This window comes from Frieseomelitta varia, unplaced genomic scaffold (assembly GCF_011392965.1).
Source record: "Frieseomelitta varia isolate USP_RPSP 00005682 unplaced genomic scaffold, Fvar_1.2 scaffold_372, whole genome shotgun sequence".
NCBI lineage: Eukaryota > Metazoa > Arthropoda > Insecta > Hymenoptera > Apidae > Frieseomelitta > Frieseomelitta varia.
This window is the reverse complement of record NW_025110115.1, coordinates 340,233-367,877: the sequence shown is the minus strand read 5'-3', so window position 1 is coordinate 367,877 and position 27,645 is coordinate 340,233. Positions and strand designations below refer to the sequence as shown.

The 27,645-nt window shown below is 33.6% G+C and overlaps 1 protein-coding gene across 1 annotated transcript in view; it reads right to left on the bottom strand.

Annotated features, from left to right (window-relative positions):
* Nucleotides 1-728: 728 nt before the first annotated feature.
* Nucleotides 729-27,645, bottom strand: part of LOC122531093 — a 33,096-nt gene continuing 6,179 nt past the window's right edge. Inside the window, exons 2-6 of the mRNA XM_043658682.1 lie at nucleotides 13,334-13,411; nucleotides 10,023-10,204; nucleotides 9,315-9,513; nucleotides 8,409-8,515; nucleotides 729-7,278 (exon numbers count right to left, since the gene is read on the bottom strand). Of these exons, the coding sequence (XP_043514617.1) occupies nucleotides 7,153-7,278; nucleotides 8,409-8,515; nucleotides 9,315-9,513; nucleotides 10,023-10,204; nucleotides 13,334-13,411 (692 nt within the window). The 3' untranslated portion in view covers nucleotides 729-7,152. The remainder of the gene's footprint in view (nucleotides 7,279-8,408; nucleotides 8,516-9,314; nucleotides 9,514-10,022; nucleotides 10,205-13,333; nucleotides 13,412-27,645) is intronic.

Genomic DNA, 27,645 nt, shown 5'->3' with positions numbered 1-27,645 from the left:
ATTAAATTCTGTGTGTTCATAATTATAATTTCTCATGATAAATGCAGATATAAATAAAAATAATATTAAGAATAAAAATAATATACGAACATTTAACATGTAATGATTTAATAAGAAGGTTTTTAATTGTTATGTTCCTCTATAATAATTCAAAATCTGTTATTAAAGTTTAACAGCGATCAGCAGCGTTAAGATTCGACGTTAAGATTCTGTTTCTTTAACAAAGCAGTTATTAAAACATCAAAAACTTTAGTTCAACACGAAACAGTCAGGACATCGATGTTTTTTTCTTAACGAGGGATAGTATATATTATTTGCATTAAACGACATATATCATCGTTTATGCATATATCGATAATGAACGTCGATTTTCTTCATTATTTAAACGTAATTTAGATATACAATCAGGTTTTTCATATTCATACATTGTCGAACGTGAAGTATTTTAACGAAAACATAAACCAACGTTGAAAATATCAAGTACGTGACATATTTTACAATCGATCAAAGTGAATACTCTAACTATGTCTCTTAAATTACCAAATACATAATATCGAAACTGATGGAAATTTAAATGATACTATACACGATTAATATTATAGTATAGCTGTACACTCTATGCATTCCTAAATGAATCCGACCTTGCAACTCTACCCTAACGAACATACAAACTTCACAATAGCTTATCTCCTTTTTTTTTTTAATCATTTTACCACGTGTGATTATACATATGTATGTGATAATAAATTCTATACGGACTAGCGATTAATGGTACTGATGATTGAAGTTCGTGAAGTATTTGTGAATCGTTTGCGACCTTAATAAGGTTCACATATCGATCTAAAAATTCATGTCTCGACAGCTATTGACTGCAAAGATCGCACGATGCGAATGATAACTGACAACTTGCATAATCTTATGTAATCTGTTCTCTCAGTTGATCTAGCATGATGATTGATTTATTATATTTATTATAGCCTGTGTACAGTCCGTTTATTAAACCGCACGTCTCACAATGAAGTACACAAAGCTAGCCGTACTAATAATAGATATCTTGACGATACCTTTGCTATATGCTGTGTATCCTAATTGCGCGTAAAACGAATCATTTTGTTCAACGACAGACAGGGCAATCTGTAATGCAATGTTAAGAAAACAGAAACCTAGGGTCACGCGCTAGCGGTTATGAAATTAGAAAACTCTACATCATCAAATTCTTCTTCTTTTTTTAAGATGGACTGTGATCCCACGGTATGTATATTTCGTTTGGAATACGAAAGTATTTAAAAACATTCGCACAATGGGATCTAGAACGTCCGAAACAATTCGATCTGCGACATCGTACATTATATCGGGAAATATTATGAAGCTGTTAGAATTCTCTTACACGGAAATACAATATTCGTTCGTCATTTGCTCGCAAGTGTTCGCAAATGTTTGCAAATGTATCGTGTAAACGCTAATCGAATAGTCTCGGTGAAGGATTTCCTCAAGATTTCGCGAACTTCCTCATGAAGTTTCTGTCAAAATATATATATTTGTTATTTTTTTTTTCTTGTTCGTAAAAATTTACACCTATATAACTTATCGATATGCATCGAAAAGCTTATCGTAATAAAGCGAATATGTATGTCTGACTTACAGAAGTACATCGTTTAGATGCGTAGATAAGACATGCGCCAAACAGTGATTATAGACATACAGATTGGTCGAATTTTCATTGATGGATCTCATAAACACACACTTGTCAAGAACGCGAGACAAATTTTCGAAAATCGAAGTTCTTACAGAAAGCCGCATATTTCATTTGCCACTCGATTAACATTATTGTACGCTTATGTATATTTAATCAGCGGATAATGGTCCTTTGATTTCATAATTGATCTTCGTATATTTTATTCGTTTTTAGATTTGCAGAGATAGTTTTTTTTTTCTTTTTTTCGTGGAAACTTCGTATTTTTACAAAGTGACGCGCGAATACTTTTAGCCATCATCGTGCCGATTTGTATAAAAATCGTGGATCAAAGCAAATTTGGTTGTTTCGGTTAGTACAAATTTTATTATTCTACGACCGTGTCACTACGTTCAATTTATTAGAATGGGAGGAATAAAGATTAGAATATGCCTCTTTGTATATTTTCACCGTGTTCTCCATACGCATAGAAATATCGAAAACCGTAACCCTTCAATTACGGATAACATCGATAAACGTCGAAGCAAAATTTGAATAGAACACAGGGGTAACGTTAATAAGCGATTTCATTGCTTTAATCATTTTGTACATAAGTGTATAATGTTCATGTTTGAAAGTGCGTAGAAACATCTATTTGAAATCAAATTAATTTCTATGTATATTATATTATATTTATTCATTTAAAATTAGATTAATCAATTTATGTATTAGTTTCGTCATTTTCTGATATTCTACGAACACGATTTCTCAAAATATACCCGTGATCAAAGGGTTAAATAACATCCCGCGAGAAACCAAAGCACCATTGAATGTTATACATTTCTAGGAGACATTAACACGATTATTACGTCTACCATATACACACTTTTAAACACATTAGGTAGATCTCTCGTATTAGACATCTTTATATATATATATATATATTCGTATATAATTATACTTATATTAAACTGATATAGTTTATTTCGCTGGAGTGAGCCTCGATTTTTACAAACTCAAATCATTGATCTTTAATACGTATTTTATCTATAAATAACAAATTTTACTTAAACATCTTCATTTCTGAAACCACGATCGATTTGAAATCAACGTACATAAAAATTTTCTTCGTCAGAAAGTTTTGCGTGTAATTATAACGACCAGTCCAGCAAAATAAAACTACTAGTCGACGCTATTACGTACGATACACTATATAAAAATTTTATAGTAACACTCGCAAATATATATGCCATCGCATAACGTTATATTCGCACTTATATAGGCACGCGCGCTCACACGCACACATATAAACTTTCAAAATCTATTTGGCACTCTCCTAGTTTCATCAAAAAGGCGAGCACACTTGCTATATTCATCAATTCAGAGACATTGCATCGAGTATAGCTTTACTCTTTTGCTACATATACGTTTTGTTTTATACTAGATATATCTTAAATTCTCCTTAATGTTACACGATCATTGGTCTAAGAAGGTATTTTTTGTTTTGCATAAAAAATATCAATTGTGACTTCGCGACTGAATTATCCCATTATTAATAATAAATGTATCTTGCTATATAGTCATTGTAAATATAATTTAACCAGTCAACGTTTCGAAAACAAAGTTTAATAATTAATTTGTATACGTGTGACGTGTATATTTTTTGATGATTTCTTTCCCCATTAATTTTGGTCTTGTGTTTGTATCAAGAAGAGTGTTAAGAATATAATAGAGTTAATTAACAATTTTGCGATTTCACTGAATTTTGATCTTTAAACATTCTGAGTCTTTTTTTGATTTATGAAACAAGCAAATATTTGATTATGCGTTTTAATGTATTAGCAAGAGATAGCTAAACAGTCGGGAAAAAAAAGAGAGAAAGTTGTTCGCGCTAGAGAACTGAATTTAGAAATATCAGCGAAAAATCGATTAGAAATTATCAAGCTGTAGTGTAGTTTCTTGTATCGTGAAATTTCTTCGAATATTTTACGTTTCTTTCTATACACACATTATAGATTACTAATTGTAAGATAAATATCTACGACGAAAGCACTATTCTAAACAGTCAGTGCAGTATGTATGTTGTTTCTCATGTAGATTTGCTGGATGCAGACAAAAAAAAAAGATCTCGATTCCATTCTGTTCGTAATTCCGTGCGGTAAAATTTGCAAACGATCATTGTTTGACGTGAATTTTGAAATTTCCGTTCGTGTGTAAACTACATCGGAAGCTGCTCGAGTTTGATTCACTGCAAAATATTTGACATACGTGTTTCAGCACAGAAATGGTTTGTTACACTTTGTGCACAAATTATCACGAAATCTTTTAAAAAACTGAAAGCTAACTGTCCGTGTAAGCTCGTGGTTGCTTAGAATTTTATTTTGTACGCTTTTTGATATCCATAAGCTGAGGGCAATCGATGCGAATACAAAACGAACACCATTCGAAAAATATTTGATTGCCTGCAGAATTTGATTCTCAAATATAAAAGATTACATTTTCGCGCGTGTGTCGTGAGTTTCGTTTCATTCATAAAGAGGAATGTGCATCACCAGAGTATAAATTACTTTCTCGATGTTAGTTACCAAGTGTACCATTTACCATGTACCATTTGATAATTTAACTTGTCATTAAGTTCAATTTTGTTTTTTTTCTTTATAGATATATATGCCTGTACCCAGCATTTTTCGTGAATTGTATCATATATTTATGTGTCTGATACGTTATTTCGTGTAATTGTTTGGGATGCAAGAGTGGTGTTTAACATATAAGGGAGCAGAGATTATGGGTCACTAGGCATCGACGCACATTGAAAAGGATTCACGTTTTCGACAATGAATCGTTCTGTCGTCTCAATGTGTGTCGCGCATTATACGTTGCATTTTGATTTCGAGCTGTCAGCCATTGATTTTTTTTTTTTTTTCCTTACATATTACTTACGTAGTAGACGATTCATAATTTTTGTTTCCTTTACGACTAGATCTTAACGATAAAACGCTCAGTATGTATAGACATTCTTTAAAGGCTGTCAAGTGTTCCGTTTGAAACAAAAATCAATATATCACAATATAGTGTGTATTAAAATAAATATTCCATCGCGGGAAATACTTATTTCGAGTATTGTGCAAATCGTGATTATTCGTGTACGTGAAACGTTTAGCTGTTTGGGGATTTTTGATAAATTTGCGCGATTCGAATTTTTTTTTTTTTTGACATTACAAATGTGATATATCGCGCGAATTTCTCCCGAAAAAGAAAATTTGTTGAAATTCGTTTGATTATGTATTACGTGTACGTGAATATGACAATAATGAGATATGTTTGTCATATCAAAGTAACGATTATATCTTGGAGAATATATCTTCACTTTTCTCTCTTAATATTAATAATATGTATGACCTATCGTTATCATTATCTCAACATATAAAGTAGATAATTTCATTTTTAGTAGTAGAATATAAATACGTACATCTGTCAACTGATGTAGAAAAAAAGCTCGTACAGAATATTTTAAGTAAACTGCTTCCTGCGCGAAATAAAGATATCGATAACAATTTTTCCAGTTTCAATAGACCCCCAAAAAAAACATATATATATATATATATATATATATATTTGAGATAGATAAATTTTGCTTAAATCTCTATCAAGGACTTTGTCAAATGTTACACAGTACAATCATTCGTTTTATGAAATAGAATTTAAAATTTTAACGTAAGAGAATTCAAGAGTGGCACGATTTTTTGCAACAGAACTTTTAATATTTGAACTCGTTCTCAAATAACTTTCCAAAGAGAAGATAAATCACTGTCCGAAGTTCGCTAAAATACGAATGAATAAATTGAAATTAATCTTACTAATATTCATTGAGGAAATTACTTGATAATATTAATATTTCGCACGTGATATATTCTCGTATAGTTGGCGCGATAATTAAACTGAGACAAACATTGTACCATAAATTTTTCTCTGGACAACATCAACATGCTATAATAAACATGTATATTATATACGATTACACCATCGCGTTTGACACTGATTATTAATGAGTTAACAACGTTATACTTAAGTAATTTCCACCGTAGTCGATGGAGAAATATTCCCGATTACGTTACGAAAAAACAGTGTCGTCACTCGCGAAGCAATATTTAATAAATATATTACTCGTATCTTACTAGATTGCTACTGTTTGTCCTGTTCGTAGGTAAAGAGAGGTCTCCTTTGTTCAACAAACTATCATTAACGTCGACGATGCTTAATGCCAGCGTCACGTGTTACGACCATCGAGTAGCAGGAAGCAGAATATCGCGTTTTCACATTTATTAATTTCTTAAATAATTGTTTTTTGCTTTTTCATTTTTATTTATCTCGACAAGCACACGCACGCGCATACGGATACAATTTTTTTTTTTTTTTGTACACAAAGAGACCACGCACGCGCACACACAACGCTCGCAACAAGGGAACACGTCTTACAAATCTAACATTTTTTTCCTCAGAATTTTCTCCCTTATGAGCGACGTTTAGCTGCCTTAATAAAAATTCTACACTAGGTTTTACAGCGTTCACGCGTGTGAAACGCGCCTGTGTAACACCTTTTTGTATTTTGTGTTTCAACGTGCAAGCGGCTATTCCGATCGGAATCAGAAACTAAGATGAACGGTTTTTCGCTTCTTCTCTATGTTGGAATTACTCCTTGCTCTGGTACTTGGTGCTCCTGTCGAATTTTAGAATTACAACAAGAACTGTGTGGTGACTCTACGTGGTTTCATTTCCCTTCGCTAAACTATATAGTTATAATTCTAAAAAGTTTCTTATATTCGATAAAAGTACAATAAAAACTCGCCCCTTTGTATCGTTACTTATTGTCGCCAAGTAGCAGATCGTTCGTGACTCGACAATACACCACGACAAAACGCCATGTTGCAAAAGCATTGTTCCAACATACGAAGAATCTTCAAAATGAACGTCTCTCTTTTAATTATAAATGTTCTGATAAAATCTATTCTCCGTGCTTCTCTTCTTCTCTCGCAACGCAACGTTTTTCTTTCGTTTTCTTTTTTTTTTTTTTTTTTTTTTTTTTTTTTCTTTTCTTTTTATCTCTTTACACTCACTTACATCTTTCCTCCGAGCATTCGATCAACGAACGAAACTCCAATTAGCGTTAGACTGAATGTGTATCAGACGATAGGAGAAATTAATACGATTAACGCGCAACAAACGTAGATATGTAGGTTTTTATAGAGAAAGAGAGACAGAGAGAGAGAAAGAGGGAGAGAGAGAGAGAGAGAGAGAGAGAATAAGTGTGAAAGAAATTTACAGAATTTACGGCGAATTTATCGATCACCGCAAATGAAGAGTAAGCCTTGCACAGGCTGGTTTCCGGTTCACCCCCTTCACCAACGTCCACGCTAGGACCTTTTGTAAAAAAGAATTTTTTACAAGGTCATACGTGGCGAACGGTGGAGGGGGTCTGGCCGCTATGCTTGGTCCACCTCGTGACAAACCTCCATATAGTCTGGGTTGTGCATTATGTCCTTTATCATATCCTTTAGGATCGGATAACGAGGGAAGATTGGATATACTTTTGAGCTATTGTACTCCTCCTGCCGGCAAACAGGGCATTATCGTTATTAACGTAAGACTGGTCTTGATCACGTGCTGCGATAAAATCATAGGCAACTGTACATTAAATTAGATGAGAAAGTTGAAAGATTCGGTTCGGTTCTTTGTCTTTCTTTCGGGAAAATAGATGAATAGTCTAGCATTTTCCCCCAATTTAAATAGAATATTCATCGATAATATCTATGGGTGTGTCTGTGATTGCATCGGAGAAGAATTATATTTAATTGAGTCTCACGAAGGTTATTACAAAAAATTCGACAGAGGTTATTACAGAAATGGATAATTTTCAGTCAACTATAGATTGAGATACAGGTTACATTTGTGCTGCGGGTGTATGTCGCCTAACCCAGTTAACTAAAGAGTTGAAAAATTTTTACAGGAAAGAGCATGGAATCATTTCGCTTGAAATGTTATTATTCGACATTTTCTCTCTGAGCATCAAACTGATAAGAAGCGGCTAGAATTTGTTTCGAGCGATACGTGAAAAAAAAAAAAAAGGACGGTCTGAAAAGAGCAATGCGAAAGAATCTTGATCAAAAAAGTTTCAGCTGATGGATTACTACACGGCTTGTAGCATGCACCGCGATATACGTATATATTTTATTTCTTCTTTCCTTTTTTTGTAACCTAAATACCGTAGTCTCCCGAATTTTTGTCCCTGTTACATCCTATGGATGTTATTGTTCGAGAAAAAACAGTATAAATAAAAATATAAATGTCATTGTTTGGAAGAAATCGTATCAAGAATTTTTTTTTTTTTTTTTTGCATTCATAAGATAGCGTGAAGAAAAATGTTTAATTTTGAACAGTGGTTCCGTTGTGAACGCAGAAAATGCTTTCATAATTTTAACGAAAAATGGTTTCCTATATGGTTCATTTGTTTCGACAACGAGGCACTAAAGAGAAAGCTAAAGGAAATTTACAAGATGCGTGTAGCTTGTACGATAGCGATAGCGAGAAACGTTTTTTTTTTCAGTGAGTTTCTGTCGATAATACTTTTCTAAAAATCGGTACGAACACGCCTTTCAGTAATAATTAACTGATTAATTCGGCCTCGATGAGTACGTAAAAGAAGGATGTTCCTTGGTTTACTTGGTTCGCTGATAAATACCTTTAAGTCTCGAATGAGATTTCTCAGTCCCGTGTACTTTTTCAGTAATCTGTACAGGTCGTTAGTCATTTGCGTGTTTTCTGCTTCGATTTGGGCTGTTGTCATACCTGCGCACACAAACGGATACGATATATGCATGTATACACACGTAAAGAGCAAATCGATAGCGAACGAGCACAAGATATATCTTACGTTCGATGAAAGACATTTCAGTGTACGAGAAATATTTTGTTCGAAGGAATTGATACTTAATTTAGCCGAGGAATTTGCTCGAAACTCGCTTTGAACATGCTTTCCCAATGAACCGTTTCAATATTTCTCGCGATAAATTGAAAAATCGTTGTTTTAAATATCACGCGTGATACTTCATTTACTGTCTGCTTTACTCCTCAGAATCGTCTAGAAGACATAATTTTCAATGCTGGACTATTACGCTCATCGAGCACGTATGCGATGGAAGATAACATATTATTCATGCTCGGCAGGTTTTCAAGCGACAGGACAGCTATCGAGTTGTGTCTTTTCCGCGCGATTTGCTTAATGCAAAGGCTGCTCGTTCACGTTACTACGAATAGGTATCACATTTTCTCAAACATCGTTTTTCATATTTTTCGATTATCCATGACGACACGTTCGCATTATCGAAACTACACGTAAGATATTTATAACCTCCTCTTACGACGAAATTAATATTCATTTCATCGTTGAGAGTTTCACAGTTCGTCACGATGTTACAAATGTGTAAAATGTGAATAGATTTTTATCAAAGTCGCGAATTATCTCTAATCTATGTATATTGGAATTTCAACTTCGTATTCGATATATCTTCTTTCCTTCTGCTATCGAGTGATCTACACACGTGCATTTGGAAAACTGATACTCCACCGTAATAAAATTTCAACTCACTTTCGAGTCTTTCAATGCGTTCTCTTTTGGTATCAGCTTCCTCGGCCAGCCGGGCCGAAGTTTTCACACCCTCGCCGCTTTTATGGGTCTTCTCCATAATGGAACACGCGCGCAGAACAAACGCAGGCACCGTCTCCTGTTTTTCCTGCTTCGGTATATCCACCAGCGTCCAGTATTGCGTCTCCAATTTGATCACGTCCTAGAAAGATAAAACCACAGACATCCTATACACGTAGAAACGTTTTCGTCGATTGTTAAATATAATTCTGCGTCAACCTCGCTCATTCTGTCATTTCATTCATTGATTAATCCTGTCGCGCCTCACAGGGGCAACAATTTGACTCTCAAATTCGGAGTTTTTTCTTTAATTTTCTAATTTTTGTCTTTCATGGGGTGTCATGGTCTTTGGAAGCTTGTTTAGATCAAGTTAATGGACTTTTAGACTTTCTCTTGTTAATTAAAAAATTCACTTTTTGAATAATAAGAGTCACGGGGTATTAGGATTGTAGACATGCCTAAGTGGGCCGAAAAAGAAAAAGAAGTTAGAAGCCACTGGATTAATCAGATAAATTTCTTTCCTAATTTAAGCCACGTTAGAGAAAGTATTGTAAATTATTCAGTCACGTGTTGAACATTGAACAACGATCCGATAGTCTGATAGTCTTTGGACGATAATCTGATTTTAACAGCAAAGAGAATTGTAATTACCTTAATCATTAGTTTTAACAAATTGTAACGTTGAAACACGTTGCGAACCTGTTTGCTGTCAGTATATTTGCACATGAGTTCGACGAGGGCACGTTTAGCGATCTCGTAGCTTCCGTCCAGTCGTATCCTCACGATTCTTAATCTCTCGTTCGTTTCAATCACCTCTTCCTTCGTTTGCCCACCTGTGTCAACAAACATTCTTCAACAATTAGTATTAAATTCAAGTCACTCTGGGACGATGACACGCGTCAGAATTTATTATACAATCAGAATACACGGTGGCGTTGTCAACAATTTTACGAAATCAATTTTAATTAAATCTCCACGGTGAGCTTCGCAGCAACGGAACCTCGTATCGTCGTTACGTTTTGCAAAATCGGTCGAGACCTGTGGTGAAATTTGTCAAATTTCCTATCCTTCGGCGACGAATTGCGAAATATTGCAAAAGAGCTAATAACGCCCGCGTAACGAGACGTAAAAATGATCGCTCATCTTTCTCCGAGAAGAGCGTTTTCCAAAAGCATTTTGCTGGAGTAGTTTCAAAAGCTTTCCTCTGGCGAGCGTTCAAAGATTAACAAGCGATACGATCTTTAACATGCACGCGCAAACACGCGGCGTTGTCCACTCACCAGCTGGCTTAATAACATTACCGTATCGTGTACGCCTAATGAGAAAATTGATGTTGCCGTTTCGTTACAGGGAATTCATTTCTGTTCTAATTAAAGCTCTCCTTTATTGTTACCGAACTAAGTCCGCACTTTATAGGCAAATTTGCACGAAACAGGGAAGAAAGAAATTAATGGAAAATCGAGGCCCCTTTTGTACTCCGTTCCCGACATATTAAACAGCAAAGTTCTTGTTATAAACTGTCTGAAATATCTCGGAACGATTCGATTAGTTTCGTTCGTTTAAGTTTGCAACTCAAATTAAGGTTTCAATTGATCAGGCTCGATCAACGTGCTCATCATTGGAAAATGTGATGTACAATTTTTCAAATTCGCAACGCAACGCAGCGTTTGATAATAGAGTTGAATATTTCCCGCATAATGGCGAGCTATTATCGTAAAACATTCGCGAAGATTATTCTATGTATACGATCAGTTCAAACAGCCGTGCAACTAGAAAATACGAGGCCGTATATTTTTTGCTGTGGCTGCCACGAAGACGATAATCACACCGTAGTAGATATTCCTCTAATATGTAAATTCATTCATGAAAATAAGCGTACAATTTCCATACAGATGATTTAAATTTTAAATAGAGATTAAATAAAACAGCATACAATGATATGGATATTTTCAGCAAAATACTTGCTTTCTGCGCCAATTTTCGTGTAGAATACAGAAAAAAAAAAAAAAGAAAAAAAGAGAATGTATATTCCGTAGATGTTACAGTTTCTTAAAATTACTTTTATCATTAAAAAAAACAAACTCGAGAAATCTCGTTATTATAAGTTTTATATTTTTTTATCTTAACAGTTATATTTTCTTCTTGCAAAATCTATATTAGTTGACTAGTTGAAACTGTAGTAACGTAGTAAAATTACTTTTATTAAAAGAAAAAAAAATTCGAGAAATCTCGTTATTTCCAAAATTATAAGTTTCACGAAACTTTTATATTTTTTTTATCTTAACAACAGTTATATTTTCTTCTTGCAATATCTATATTAGTTGACTAGTTGAAACTGTAGTAACGTAGTAAAATTACTTTTATTAAAAGAAAAAAAAAAATTCGAGAAATCTCGTTATTTCCAAAATTATAAGTTTCACGAAACTTTTATATTTTTTTTATCTTACCAACAGTTATATTTTCTTCTTGAAAAATCTATATTAGTTGACTAGTTGAAACTGTAGTAACGTAGTAAAATTACTTTTATTAAAAGAAAAAAAATTCGAGAAATCTGGTTATTTCCAAAATTATAAGTTTCACGAAACTTTTATATTTTTTTTATCTTAACAACAGTTATATTTTCTTCTTGCAAAATCTATATTAGTTGACTAGTTGAAATTGTAGTATATTGGAAATTTTAGTTCAAATTCGGATTTAATTTTTGTTTTCAACAACATTTTACCAGACTTTTTTTTTTCTTTAAAAAGAAGCTGTTGCATTTGAAAAACGGAAACGTGCAGTATTCTCGCCGCGATTTAATTTAAAGATACCTGACGGCCAGCTCAACAGAAGAAAAAGTATGCGAATTGTTGATCTGGTTTTAACGAAGTTATCCCCTAGAGGGAAACGTTCGCGACTATTTGAAGCGCAAATAGTAGGTGGGTACACTTCTGACGCGTCGTTATACCAACTGACCGGGTGTAAAAGCTTCTGCTTGAATTCCATTCATGAGCCAACAGTCGACCACCTGGCACAAGTCCAATACCTTATTTCTAACAGTCGGTACGAACATCTTCATCCCCAATTCCCCTTGCGTTACTATCTCCGCAAACAAGCACGTGCTTTAGGAAATCGACATCCAAGATCGCCCGCTTTAAATGGATAATATTTCCCTTATGGATATTAAAATCGTTTCTCTGCCCGTGTGCAGCGCTCGGCCGAAAGTTTACGCGCCATTGGAAATTGACGAACCATTCCGCACAATTAAATTGCAATTAATTTCAGTGAGCTATGCGAGAAACGGATATTATCGACGTGGGAATTAAATTCTCGTGCAATTACGCAAGGTGAGCGAGGAAATTAAAGTTGGAGGTAGCATGGTATTTAAGATCAACGTGAAATAAGAAAACGAAGAAATTAGCGCGGGTAAAGGAAACAACGAAAATAAACAGACAGTGTTTTAATTTCTTTTTTCTTTTTTTTTTTTTTGTTTCCTTTATCGCACGATGAAATGGACAAAGAGTTCAGAGTGAGCGATCGAGTTTCCTTTTGTCTTTACGTTTGTCTCGTAGAAATGAAAATTATATTTCCATAGAACTTTTACGGCCGCTTCTGCTTTTTAAGAACAATGTACTTCAAAATTTGAAGATACAAAACGAAGAAACGGAACGAACAGCAGAGTTATTAACGAAATTCGTAGTGTTACGATATCTGAAGTTTCTCTCTCGTGTGTACCAAGATTATTAATTAATAATAAGGGTTAATTAATTCTAGTTCATCGCGGTTAAATATGCATATTGTTAAATTCGAAAACATTTGCATAATCTGTTAAATTTAGCACCGGCAGATTTGATACAGCCGGTTACAGCACAATAAATTCCATTTTACAGCGCAATAAATACAATTGGATTAATGATCCTCTAGGAATTAACTGCAAATGACGATCTACGTGCGTGTATTCCATTACAATAATAATAGCTTACTTGATGTTCCCTCGTCCTTCACATCTTGAACGATTCTCCGGACACTCTGCGTGAATTTGCCCATGAGATTCGTGCTTGCTGAAAAATATTAAGAAACAATTATTTAGAAGACTTGAACGACTAGTTGATCAAAAGTACGTTGCTACAGTTTACATTTTCAATCGTTTCAAGCTTAATGTAGCACTACTCTGCTTATGTTGTAACTTTAACAAGTTTAACGAAACGATAAATGCGTTACACTGTCAATGAGAAACCGTTCTTTAGCATTTTCCATGCGAGATGATCAGGATATCAGAAATGAGAATTATAATTATAATTAACACGTTGAATGCCACGCTGATTTTAGTTGACTGGCCCAAAACGTCAACACGAATCTGTTATTATACCATAGATTACGTTGAAATACTATCTAATAGATTTATTTTACTGGCGACCCCCACAGCGCTGAAACGCGTTTCTTCCATTTTCACCTACTTTTTCACGATACTTTATTTTTTACGACACAGCGAAACTGAGAATTGCATTTCTTCACGTACAAGCCCACAGAGAAAGCTACGCTATAAAACTGAGGGGGAAAAAAGGCAAGAAAGATCTATATCGGGCGACGATTTTGTAGATGTTATGAAAAAAAGTTTAACTAAGCAGAATGAAAGCATAAAATTGTACCAAAAAAGTCGTCACATTGCGAAGATCTTTTCTTTATTTGCAGTGCTTCAATACGATATATCACAATATCCGCGAATAAAATTTACATATTATAAATAAAATTACTTACATATTTTGTACATATATTATAATATATGTATTTATAATATATGTATTATAATATATATTATAATATATTTTATTTATAATATATAATATATGTATTATAAGTATATACATATTTATAATACATATTATAAATAAAATTACTTTTGTGTGTTCTACGCTGTACTGAATTTCTTCACACCATTGTAGGTAACGAAGCTAATATTGAAAAATTTAGAAGTATCAACATTCATTTAAATTATGTGTTTCTACTAATCTTGACATCGCCGGTCACCAATAACTTCCAGTATTCAACGTGTTAATAATTATAAGAAAAAAGAATTTCTTGCACGTAGTAAGAGAATCTTATCTCAAAAAAGAATGAATTGTCAATTATATCAATATTATTTTTTAAATAATACACGAAGAGAAAGCTCCGCGAGATCCATATATAACATTCCTCTTGATTCTAAGTATCGTTTGATACTAGTGCGTTCAATATAACTTTCTTAATATCAGAAAGAAAGGTGGTTTGTTTATTTGCTCATTCGTGGTGAATGCACGGAAATAAAAGCGCTGTGTAAGGAATCCGGTACATATTTTTAGGAGGTAAACGGTTTCGTCAGACCTGTGTGTGCATGTGTACGTGTGTTGGTGCATATTTACGTTGGATGACATAAAACTCGATTGGGCAGAAGAGCGAATAAAGCTTCTTAGTCGTAAAACATAGAACTGTCCTTAAGACCGTTGAAGTAGGCTTTTAAAAGCATTTTATGCACTCCCGCCAGATAACCTATTGTCTATAATACTTGTGAGACTTCTGTAAAAGCAACACTGCCTGATATAACTTTACATCGGGCCTACAACTAGGCAAACTATTCTCTCGCCTCTGTGCATGTGTGTGTGTGTGTGTGTGTGTGAAACTACACAGTTCGTCTGAATATTCTTGTTACGTATCCTATGTTTTTTGACTTTTCTCGATGAAGAAAATTGGTATTCAAATTCCTTATTTGATATTTGCAATTATGTCGAATCGATATACATATCTCTTATTCTTTGCTGCGATATTCTTTGCTGCGATATTCTTTGCTGGAGGTTCGATTCTTGGATATTTTTAATTATTCATTGCAAAACTCCTATTCGTAAACATTTAGATACTTTGAATGTATACTATAATGTACATTATTATAACAATATCACAATTTTATACAATATATATATATATATATATATATATATATATATATATATATATATATATATATATATATATATATATATATTATTAAATAACAATAACATTACAATTTTACGCAATAAGCGATTACGTATCATAAATACGTGTGTCAGATTTCTGTTCTTACACGTGAAAGTTAGAAGTATTGGAAAGTCGATACGTTTCAATGGAATCTTTCGCCCCGTATTGGTTGTTACGTCAGAAATATTATACACAAAGGGAGAGATGTCAACCTGAAACCTGAAGTGGTACTTTAGCAGTCTGGACAAAGACCCGATACAAACGGTGCACTTTTAGTATCGCAAAGCCACTAAAAGAAAGGAGAAAGGGAGGTGAGTGACAAGTGACTTTCTTTCGTGGTGTTGGCTACGAAACATCTGTACACAACTAGCTTATTTCACTACGTTTCTATGCAAATTTAAATTAAAAAAAAAAAAAAAAAAATGGACGTTCGTTTCATCCGTTTCGAATGATTTTATACGTGTAACTTTAGATTTTGTAATAATGAAATAAAATAAAATATAAATTTCGGAATCGGAGAGGTTAGCTAGAGAATTTAGTGTATTTCAGTCCGTCAAAACGCGAGCAGAATTGCCCTTGAAGGTATTTCATCCTCAAATGCAATATTGCAAATAAAAATACAACGGGAAAGAAAATGAAACGTCAGTTTACCAGGTATTTACGTGCATTTCGGTGAAATTGCACGAACAGATTCAAGCGAAGTTTTCCACGTAACTTTTTGCAGTCTGTTTTATTCTACGACTAAAACCCATGTTTACAATTTTCTCTTCGTTTCTGATACTTGAAGAACAATGAATATCTTTATGAAATATTTCAGTTTCAATACGATTCGACGATATAAGGTATGCTCCGTGGTGAACGTTTTGAAAGATTATTTTCTTCTCAGTTTCTTGTTTTTGTATATCTTGAAATATTTTTTACAAAAATTCAAGCAGTCATTTTTCATGCAAAGAGCATTATTTCATGAAACGAATTACTGTGAGAGACATATCAATTGCGCGAGATACATTAATTTTTATATAATACATGTGACAGTTGTTTCTGAATCGAAAGAACGATTTTACCATTCGATTCATTCATTATCAGACTGAGAGCATAAACATGTAATGTTATTAATGCAACAAAAAGAAATTCCGATTTAACTGTACATTCGCTGCAAAAATATTCTACAGTGTTAATAAAAGTTTTTACAATAATTCATATGAAACGCATATGCAAAGTACTCTTGCAATACAGAAATAAATTTTTCACGGAAATTCCTTAAAATATGAAACGTACCGAAAAATCAGATCAGTAACGTAGGTAATAAATGCATTATTATGCACTTTTGCATACGCAAGCAACGTAACATAAATTTCTTTCATTTCATCGTTACTTCAACCAAGTTTCCGATAACTTCAAGAATTCAATTCAATATTCACTGTATTATTTTTCATATAATCTGCATCGAAAGCTTCGATTTATTTCATTCAAAATTTCCCCACGCATTTCCATTCATTCGCAAATATACAACTCTTTCGTATTTTGTGAATTCAGCAACGTGTGACACGTAAGTGAACACATTTTCTACTTTGTACCAGATCACACACGATGCACGCAAATGTTCGTTCGTATGTATAATGATTTATTATATTAATGAACCGTTATATACACACACGAAGGATATAATTTATCTCTGCATTGTATACAACCCGTTTAATGCATTTGTATAGTCAATCTGCGGCCGCATTTACGAGCAAAAGAGCATTATTTGGCATCGTTAGGGGAGTATGATTTGTATTTGTGAACTTGGCTGCATGCCAACGTGGAAGGATAACTTAAACTCGTGCCATCATTCCGGACAATGATCTCGTTTAAGGGCTGATCATCCGGACTGTTTCGTGAAAGCTGATTAAATTTTAGAATTTTGAGCTGGCTGATTTTGATCTTTTTCGGCGTTAATTTATTTAAAAAGACTAATTTAAAGGGAAGAAAAATATCAGACTACGTGCGTATTCTTCTCTGAAGTAGATTATCACATGAAAATTGAATTTGAAAAATTCAAATAGTCCTACGTTTCAAACATATTCAAAATTCAAGCTCAATACAGTCTTTTATGCTCTTTCATGTTCTGCTTTATATTTGGTTCCTTTACGCACATTAGTTTAAGCTACGTGCTCTTTATACTATTTTGTAATAAATCGCGGAAATATGCACGTTGCTCTACCTCTCGTTGTATTTAACATTTTTCTAAAAATTATAAATTCACGTATAATTTCATTTATAAACGTACGTTCTTATAAAAAGGACACAGAATTAAATGTATCAAAAAAAAAAAAAAAGACCAAAAGAGACAAGTGATACCTTCCTAGAAAAATCTCCGCCTGGTGTTTCGATGTTTTTCGCGTTCTGAGAATTGCTTCTTCTTACGTCCTCATTTCTCGAGGAAAATGGATGCAGAATCCACCTCCACTCGTTGAGGATAGAAACATCACGTAGTGGCCCTACGCTGAATTTCAATATCCATGTCCAAACTGTGGAAAGTGCGACAAGAGACAAATTCCGGATGACGTAGCGCTCCCCTCCTCGCGATTTCGCGATGGGACAGCATAACGCCAATCCACCGATGGCACGTTCTTACCTCGAGACGTCTACCCGTGTCTGCCTAGCCTTCCTTCAAAGTGGCCCACTCGTGGAAATCAAAGCTAAACAAGCGGCGGATGTGACGCTAGTCGAAAGTAAACGTGTCAACGCGCGACGTTCGATTTGAATTTAACGCGGCTGCCTGCAACGCGCGACAGGAAACGTCGAGGGAAAATTGAGAGAAGGATTCTTCCTTGAAATTTACATTTCTGCCACACCCTTCTGCTCGTTCATTTTACCTTTATCCGCCGATACACGCGGGATTTTTCACTCTGCTCTGCGATAATATAATATAACGTAAGATAAAATGGTAAAAAACGTTCAATTTGACGCTAAATGTCGCTAAGTATCTCATTGTGTTTGATCGTAAAATAGAATGAGCAAAAAGAAAATATCATTCTGATTTGATCTGTGAAGGAGTAACTATTGGATTTGCTATTTTAAAATTATCTGGATCTCCTAATAAATAAGGATTTTGTAAATTAATATATATATATATATACAAATATTAATAAAATAAAAGTGACTGAAATTGTGCCTTTAATTATGAAATATGGATGAAAAGTGATTTTATAAATATTATTTTTCGAATGAATGATTCTTGATCCAGAAATATGTAAAATTATTAAAAGTAAAAATACTATAATTATAATCATTAAAGGTAAAATAAAGTGGAACCAAAAGAAACCTGATTTAAAGTTGAATTATTAATTGAAAAATCGTAAAAAACGGTGAAGAGGGTTTATTCGAAAAATCCAACAATCAAAAGAAGGATCGATATTTCCTTGGAAGATTGTTTAATAATCGAAATTCGCGCAAATTCGGAGGGAAATTTGTCTTTCTAAGTGTAGACGTGCGAGTTGTTTCACATTTTGCTTATTTTTCTCTTTTTTTCTATGACTTCTATTTTTCGAAAGAAATTTTTTTGTCAGTTGCACCACGTGTCGCCGGTGTCGTTGAACACCGCGAATATTTGCCGAGCAAATTGCCCGAACAGAGTTCTCAACGAGACTTTTATTCGTTTCTCCTGGCCGGCTGCCAAAATGCAACAAGCGCATTTACCACTCGTTTCGTTGCTTGCGAAGGAAATACGTTTCTGATTGCTCGCGCGTGAATTTGCTTAAGAAGCAAATCCCTCCTTTTCTTTTCTATCCAAGGCCAATTTCAATCTCTACGAAGAGATTATTTTGCAGTACGTTGCACGAAACAAAGTAGCAATTACACGCGTTATCTTCGAATGAAGTGCATACCAGAGGCGAACTAGTACGTACAGCACGCGTATTATTTTTCATCAGAGTGAAAAATGCACGATTAAGCACATGTTCATCTGGCAGTTTCCGTTACGTTGAAACGGGACGAGATAATTTTTCGAAAGGAAAATTTCACCGCCAACCACGTGTACATCCTTCTGAATTACCAAAAATTACGTTCCAGCCTGCAGCGATATTTTCGTATCTTCAAAAATAACGCAGAGCAGACGTTGCAGTAGAAGCAAGACAGATATGACGCGGTACAAGGCACAAAGTGAATTGAACATTTAAATTTATCGTGCCACAATTAGAGCTCGCTTTATCCGAATAATTTCACGTTAAACGCGCAAGGATGAATTCAAAGAGCACGTATGTATGTATGTATGAACACATGCGGGCGAAGGGTATATTTGCGATAGTACATAGAATTATAACTTCACGTTATAACTATCTAATTATTTCCCCCATTCTCATTCAAGAGTCAAAGTCTGCCATAATTCAATTTAATTATGCAAGAGTGGACATTGTGTTCAATCATTTTCAAAGAAGAAAAACAGGTTTTGCACGAAACGTTTGTGAAACGAGTTGGAGCGCGCAAGTAGAATCAGACGTTTTGGTCAGACCGTCCGTATTATCAGCCTGTCTAACGAACGTTTCATAAAAATTCAACGTTAGTTAAATTTTATAGATGATGTTTTAAAATAGAAAGTAGACAGTTTCATTCGTACGTTAATTTGTGGAAAAATGTAATTTAATTTAGAAAGATAGTCGTTTGATGGTTAGACCACTCGTATACCACCTTGAACAAACGAATTTTTTATGAAAGTTTAACGTTTTACGATAAATTTAGTAAATATATTATATTAAATTTAATAAATATATATATATATATTTAAATTTTATAATTTTATATTTTAATATATAATATATTAAAATTTTATAATTTTATATTTTAATACATAATATATTTAAATTTTTAATATATAATATATAATATATTTAAATTTTAATATATAACATATTTAAATTTTTATGAAAGTTTAACGTTTTACGATAAATTTAGTAAATATGTTATATTAAATTTAATAAATATATATATATATATTTAAATTTTATAATTTTATATTTCAATATATAATATATTTAAATTTTATAATTTTATACTTTAATATATAATATATTTAAATTTTGTAGGAGGTGTTTTAAATACTTTCTTAAATAGAAAATAGGTTAATTCGCACATTAATTTATAAATAAATAATTTAAAAATATAGTTTAATTTGGAAATGTTGGATATTTGAAGTTGATTAATAAAAGGAGTTGTCTGATATAGAATCTTTAAATAAATTCACAATTCACTGATTCCAAATATTTCCATAATTTTGTTGCATCAAAATTATAGTTCAGTTCTAGAGAATTCGATAAAAATGTCAAAATAGAAACAATTAAATCGATCGCGCGAACATTGTAACACGCGAGACCGTGTCACAAAGGTTTCGCCATTATGTCGTATAATCATCTCGCTGCGAAAGATATACACAGAATGCTGAAACAAATTTAAAACGAGCCCGCCATTGGGCGAATTGTTATTTGCATGTCTTCGCTAACTGTCGCAGCGGCCTCGTTCAACAGCGGAATTAATGGAAACCGAATCGTTCGGGATCGAATTAATTTCAAAAGCAATCTGTTCCCAGAATTGCTTCAACAAATCGTTTATCCGTGTCGAGCGATGATTAAAATTACATAAGCTCCGAGAAACGAGTGGGGAAAGTAATGATTGTTATAGACCTTGTTGCCTTACCGATTACATTCTGTATCGTGACGATTGTTAACCTCGATTATTAGGAAATTTGGAGATAATACTCAGATGATAAGTATATGAATTATAAAGTTTTATATTCCCGTTAAAAGCTTTTCCTTTAGTTAGAAGTTTAATTTTGTACTAACTATTACATATGAGATCATTGGTGATGACTACTATGACTACTATATATAAATTGGGGATCATTTAAGAATTCCAATGTGATTCAGTGTTCTTTTGGGATTGTTCCGTTTAATATTTATATTTGCGAAATGGTTTTCCTTATGAAAATAAAATTACACGGCTATCGAAATAATATAAGTTGTTATTACGGAAATGTGGATGTTTATGCACTAGAAATATGTGTAAAAAATAATTTTAATATAGTAGTAAAGTATTTATTATAATATTTTGTAATCCCTATTTAGATTCCATTTAATTCTGTATTTATGGAAAATTAGAAAATATGGATAAAAATCTCTAAAATAGTAAAGTATTTATTATAATGTTTAGCAATTCCCATTTAGGTCCCATTTAATTCTGTATTTATGAAAAATTTAGAAATATGGATAAAAATTTCTATAGTAAAATATTCATTGTAACATTCAGGTCCCAGTTTGCCCACAAAAATATAAATTTACATAGACTCTAAGTTATTATAACCTCTTGCAAGTATCCAAACAGTATTCGATCAGTTTACAATTAAATTTATAACTGAAATTTCTAATTTACTGTCGACCGTGTGTGCAGTTAAAGTTTGCAATACTGCGAAAATTAATGTTACAAAATCAAAAGTTCTTCAGACTGAACGCGAATATTTATGGCGCCAGATAACTATTGCACTGATTGTTGTGTCATTTTCATTTATCGGCCCATAGAGACGAAAGATTAAAACGATAAACGAGACCCGGCCATAAAAACGCACGAGTTTCGTGGCAAATACAATAACCCGGAGACAAAATACGCATTTTTTCACGGATGACAGCAATTTTCTTGGTTTTCGCTCTAATACTCGTGATCACGTTGAGCCACGATGGAGCAGAGCAACCGTTAAGAATTCTCGTAAGAGGATCGTTCGACCCAATCTCAGCCTTGGTTAACGTAGCCGCGAATGTTATTTCGCTTCCTAACCTAACCTACTGGAAATTATCTGGCAAAATTATAACGAATAAGTGTTGTAGTTGTTCGTAATTGTTCGCTGCTCAGCGCCGTTATCTCAGCAGAAGTTAATGATCCGATCTGGTTAAGTAATTTCGAAATTTCGTTTCAGCGCTGCTGTTAGCTGCGCGCGATTCCACTGAAGTTGAGAAAATGAAACGTATGTACATACAACGGAAGCTACAAAATATTTAATGTACATTGCTTGCAAAACTTTCAATTGCAACACTTTAAAAACGAAATAGTACAATACAATTTCTTGGCCGATCACTCACAAAAACATAAACTTTCTTGTTTTAATGATCAAATTTATTTTAAATTGATCACTTTATAATCAATTGATTATAAAATAATTATAAAGCTTAATAGTTGTACGCAATATGATTTTTCAATTTGTGCAATCCTAACTTGTAGATGTTGCAATTTTCTTGGTACGAAGATTTCTATTGTTCATTAAAATTGAAAAAGTTTTAACGTACAGTGAGAACACTTTCGACACTCTTAAAATCACTGCTCGTGTAATATATTATTAATAATATACTTATTTTTTAAATAAATTTCCAAATTTTCGTCATATTCTGTTATTTCGCCACTAAATGTTGTATTTAAATTCATCGAGAGCAAAGAAAGTGTTTATTCCTGCAGTTCTTCAATCTCGTTGCTGTTTCAAGCATCTCCTCCTCTTTAAATAAAAATACTATACTTCCTGCCAAGTTTTGCCATTTCCATTGTGTATTATGCATTCACTCAAACGACAATAAGTAGGTATAATTTACCAGGAAAGGCTGATAAAAGACGTTCAGTGGAAATGCTAAGGTGGTTAAAGTGGTATTAAAATGACCGGGATCTTTACTTACTAAAGAACTTCTTACAACGGTTTCATCGACCTCCATTCAGTTTCGTCTTCCCTGCTGCTTAATAAAAAGAAGAAATATTCGCCTGCTATAAAGTACTCTTTCAGCGAGCAAAGCTTTTTAGGATATCCGTGTAATCTATTAACTCTTTTAAAGGTGTATGAAAAATACGTGTTTTAAGTCGTGTTTTAATTAAAATTTTCAGTCATTGTTACTGCTCTTTATTCTCCTTTTTCTCGCGATACGAGGAGTGTTTAAAAATTATGAAGAAGAAAAATTCGTAATTTTTAACGCTGCGGTCGTTGCATAATGAATTCTGATCTCTCTTTCTCTCTCTTGTACAAATTCAAGAGGTAATTTCAGTCGAATTAATATTATTTTATACGTGGTGAATTAATCGGATGGAAAATATCTTATTCGTTTTCAGAAAGGGGAACTTGAACGTTATTCCGTTCATTCAGTAATGAACCGTTCAACGTAATAAAATATGTAATCATGTCTGGCCACACACGGCGCAGAACTACTTGAGTTAAATCGCGCATTGCGCGCAGTTAAATTATTTTATGAAAATAATTTATGTTCCCGCGCATATTATTGAAATTGTTATTGGAACAACGTTGAAGTACGATTTAATTCAATTTGTTTGTCTTCGTTGAATTTTGCACTAAATGTTCGCCAACATTGTTTTGTTCAAGAAGGACTATTAAAGGAAATATTAAGAAAAGAATAGTTCGAAATAATTAAAAACAGTTAAAAAACAATGTTCTCAGTTTTTTGTCCAGGAAGAGGTATCAGAGGAAATATTAAGAAAAAATAGTTAAAAGTAATCGAATTAAAACTGTCAACTAAAACAGAATTGATGTTGACAGATTGCGAATTAATCAGGATTAGAATTTAAATGACCAAGTAATCGATTTAGTAGGCACGTTTGTAATATGATCTCGAGGCGATGGTCCGTCGCGATAGCTCTGCGATATTATTGCAGGATTTAAAGGAATAAAGGAGCTTTCCAAGTTAAAATTGAGTTAGGAGCGTGAAGCGACTGTGCGCTCCGCCTCTAAACCAGAGTGTCACTTCAGAAGGTACCGGAAGTGCATATGCTACTCAAGCATTCGGAATGGTGGATTGCATTTTACGAAGGAGAAATTTCTAGATATATATATATATATATATCCTTCGAAAATTTTTCTCTCTCAAAGAGAGACGTCCTCGCGTGGAATACATTTAGCATATTTAGTCTTTTAGTCCAATAAATTTTCAGATTAACTTTTTACATCTGATTTTCCATATTCATTTGGTTTCAAATGTATTTTACTCTGAAAAAAGTGAAACACTATCGAGTCTTTTACTCTCGAAGCTGAAATTGTGAATTGGAGGAGAGGGGTAACGAAAACTCAACGTAAAAGACATTGTGATAACAATGTGATTTGTATTATATCATATCAATTCCATTTACGATGGAAATGCTACGACATAAGCACGAATTGAACTCGTAACTTTCGGGATAATTCAAAGTAAATACGAGCGAAGTTTCGAGTATTCCAACGTGTTTGTCGTATTTCCTTTCCTGTTTTATTTTCTCCGAACGAGGACGCCTCTTAAAATGCGAATTAAAATGGCAATAACGACGAAACGATCGCGGACAGGGCTGTAAGAGAAAAGAAGATACAATTACAATTGAAAGATGCAAATCATCGGACGCGAATGCCGCAATTTCGTCTGAAAAGGAAACTTTCTTCGTAATATTCCCGCTGCGGGGATATTAATTCTGTCCTGCTGTTCCGCGTACAAGCGTACAAATATCGGAAACAGACACGGCGCGCTGTTATTAATTCTATGCAAATGCGTATGATCTTCTATCGGTGTCATTAAATTCATCAAAGAACGACGAAGAATGCCGATTCTTCTATTTCTGTTTTAATATTAAACACATTACGAATCATCAGTAATTATTTAATTAAACGGAGGATTCTTGGACTGTCAACTTTTTATTGAGATTTATTCGAAATTTAGTTACTTTGGAAGAAAATGTATTTGCTAATATATTACAAATCTCTCAGAATATAAAATACAAGAGTAACTTATCTAATGAAAATTATTAATTTCTTGCTCGCAAGTATCTTTGTAATACTTTTATACTTCTTTCTGAAAACAAAGCAATACCACTTGAAAGACTCGAGACTTCTACGTGATGTTATAAATCACACAGTTTTCCAATTAAAATATCGGTAAAAGTTACAAAAATGCAAAAAAGATAAAAATATTTTACTCACAAATACGTAAGTAAAATAATAAATAATATAATTAAATTATTAAATAATAAGTAATATAATTACTTTACGACACTTTCGTATTTATATCCGATGAAAATTACAAAAATGCAAAAGAATGAAACGAGAGATAACAACACTATTTACAAGTATCTTTGTAATACTTTTATATTCATTTAAAAAAATTATATTCAAATTAAAAACATTACCGCTTGGCAGACGATTTAAGACTTTCGCGTGATGTTACAAATCGCACAGTTTTCCAATTAAAGTACCACTAAAAGTTACAAAAGTGCAACGAAAATAACGACAAGAGATAAAAATATTTTACTCACAAATTTATTTACAAATAATCATACATTATTTTATGATACTTTCATAAAATTGAAATAAAAATACTGAGAGGATTGGGGGCGCAGTAAGAGTTAACGAAGAGCGCGATTATTCACAAATTTGAACAAGCGAAGTACAAATACACGGCCTCGGCTGGTAACTTCGAGAAAAATAAAGCGCTGGCGCGGTTTTCGCGGCGATCAAACGCTATTTTTCGAGCTTCGGCGCAGCTTTGAAGATCAGTAAACTGTGTGCTTTTTTTTTTTTTTCTTTATCGGCGGATATCGGCGTGTGAATGGAGGCGGTTTGAATACGGTCGCACAGATCAAACGGTATCGACCGCAACTCTGCGGTTTTCGTGTACGATCGGTGTAAGTGCCAACGGGCAGTGACAGTTATGCGCTCCGCGTGTATCTAATTACCACATCTGCGCGAATCCATTCGGTCGTGCAGCCTCTGATTATTTTGCGGCAAAATTTCGCGCGACTTCGCCATCACCATCAACAGATTGTCCCGAACTGCGTCCTCCGCGTTCTCTTGCGGTTTCTCTCGTTACGCGCCGCATTCGCGTGCTGGCACATTTTCCCATTATCGAGCCTTGGTGTATACGTATATTCAACCCTTCTCAAGGGACGTCGCATTTAAATCTATCTCTTTTTTGTAATTTGCTGACAATTATAACGTCGTATGTTTGGTGGTGTATGATGCGATGCGATAATGTAATATATGATATATATACGCCTAGAGTGAAAGCTGTAACACAACGACGTCAGGAGAGCGAAAGAATTTCGAAAGAAAAAAATTTCTCAAGACAGCCCTGACAGTCAATTGACACTCGTTGGGATAATTCACATTAAACTGGAATCTTTATTGTTTCTTACGAAAATTTAGAAATGTCGGAGGATATTATTTTTCCAGAGATTGTAACTGTGTGACATTAACTCTTGCATGTTCTGGCAAACCTTTAAATTTAAACGATATCACACGGTTAGAAAGATGCAATTAACAAAATTTCATTGTGTTAAATATCCATTTGAATGATTATTTCCAATGTTGTATTATTTTATTTACGAAGTGATGACGCTTCTGGTAGATGATACAAAAAATGTTCGTCGAGGACAAAGGGTTATATACCTTTCGAAGTATTCGTGGAGCACAAGAAATTATAATAATTCTACTGAATTAGTTTACGTCAGTTCTTTTCCTGCTCCTTACGATTGATAATTTTTTCTGAACGATTGAGTAAATGGACATAGTTATTATGTGACATTATGTAATACATCATTCGCATAGGAATTGCTTGCAGATATAATTTTTGCTTGTCAGGTGGCTATTCATTTTCTGACGAGGAAGAAATTTTTATTACGTTTTCGTTCGCGACGTGCGAAACTGATCTTATCTGTCGCGAACTCTAGAACATTACTAGGGATCATCCGTTACAGGAAACCGAGTGTTACCGGTGCTAATCGTTTTACAGAGGATGAAATAAATTTATTCCACACTCTATATCAGACCTTTCATTTCCTGAAATTATTTCAAATTCAAATTAACAGCGTTAATAATTTGCAACAAGCTTCAAGAAATTCAAATCAACAGCGTTAATAATTTGCAACAAACTTCAACTAAAAAGAAAAAAAGAAATACACGATGCAAAAGACTTCGTACAAATCAGCAACGCAGAATCATAAAGCTAGTAGAGATAAATTACTGAAAATACATAAAATTGCTATTGAAATCATTTTATATAAATTCATATAAATTACAAGTCGCTGATCATTTTGACCATCCCGATAGTATTCTAGTATTAATTAAACGCTGCACCATTTTATCATTAATCCCCCCGCTTTCAATGTATCCAACTTTATCACCAACTACAGACCCCCAGCAATTTTTCCACGATTACGGTTCTAACCATTACGGTTTTCACCGTATGTGCGTGTGTTCAGGTTGGCGCGCATGTTCACGCGCGGCAGAGAACGAGAGGAAGAACTCGCGACGCGCGACGAATAAAAAAAA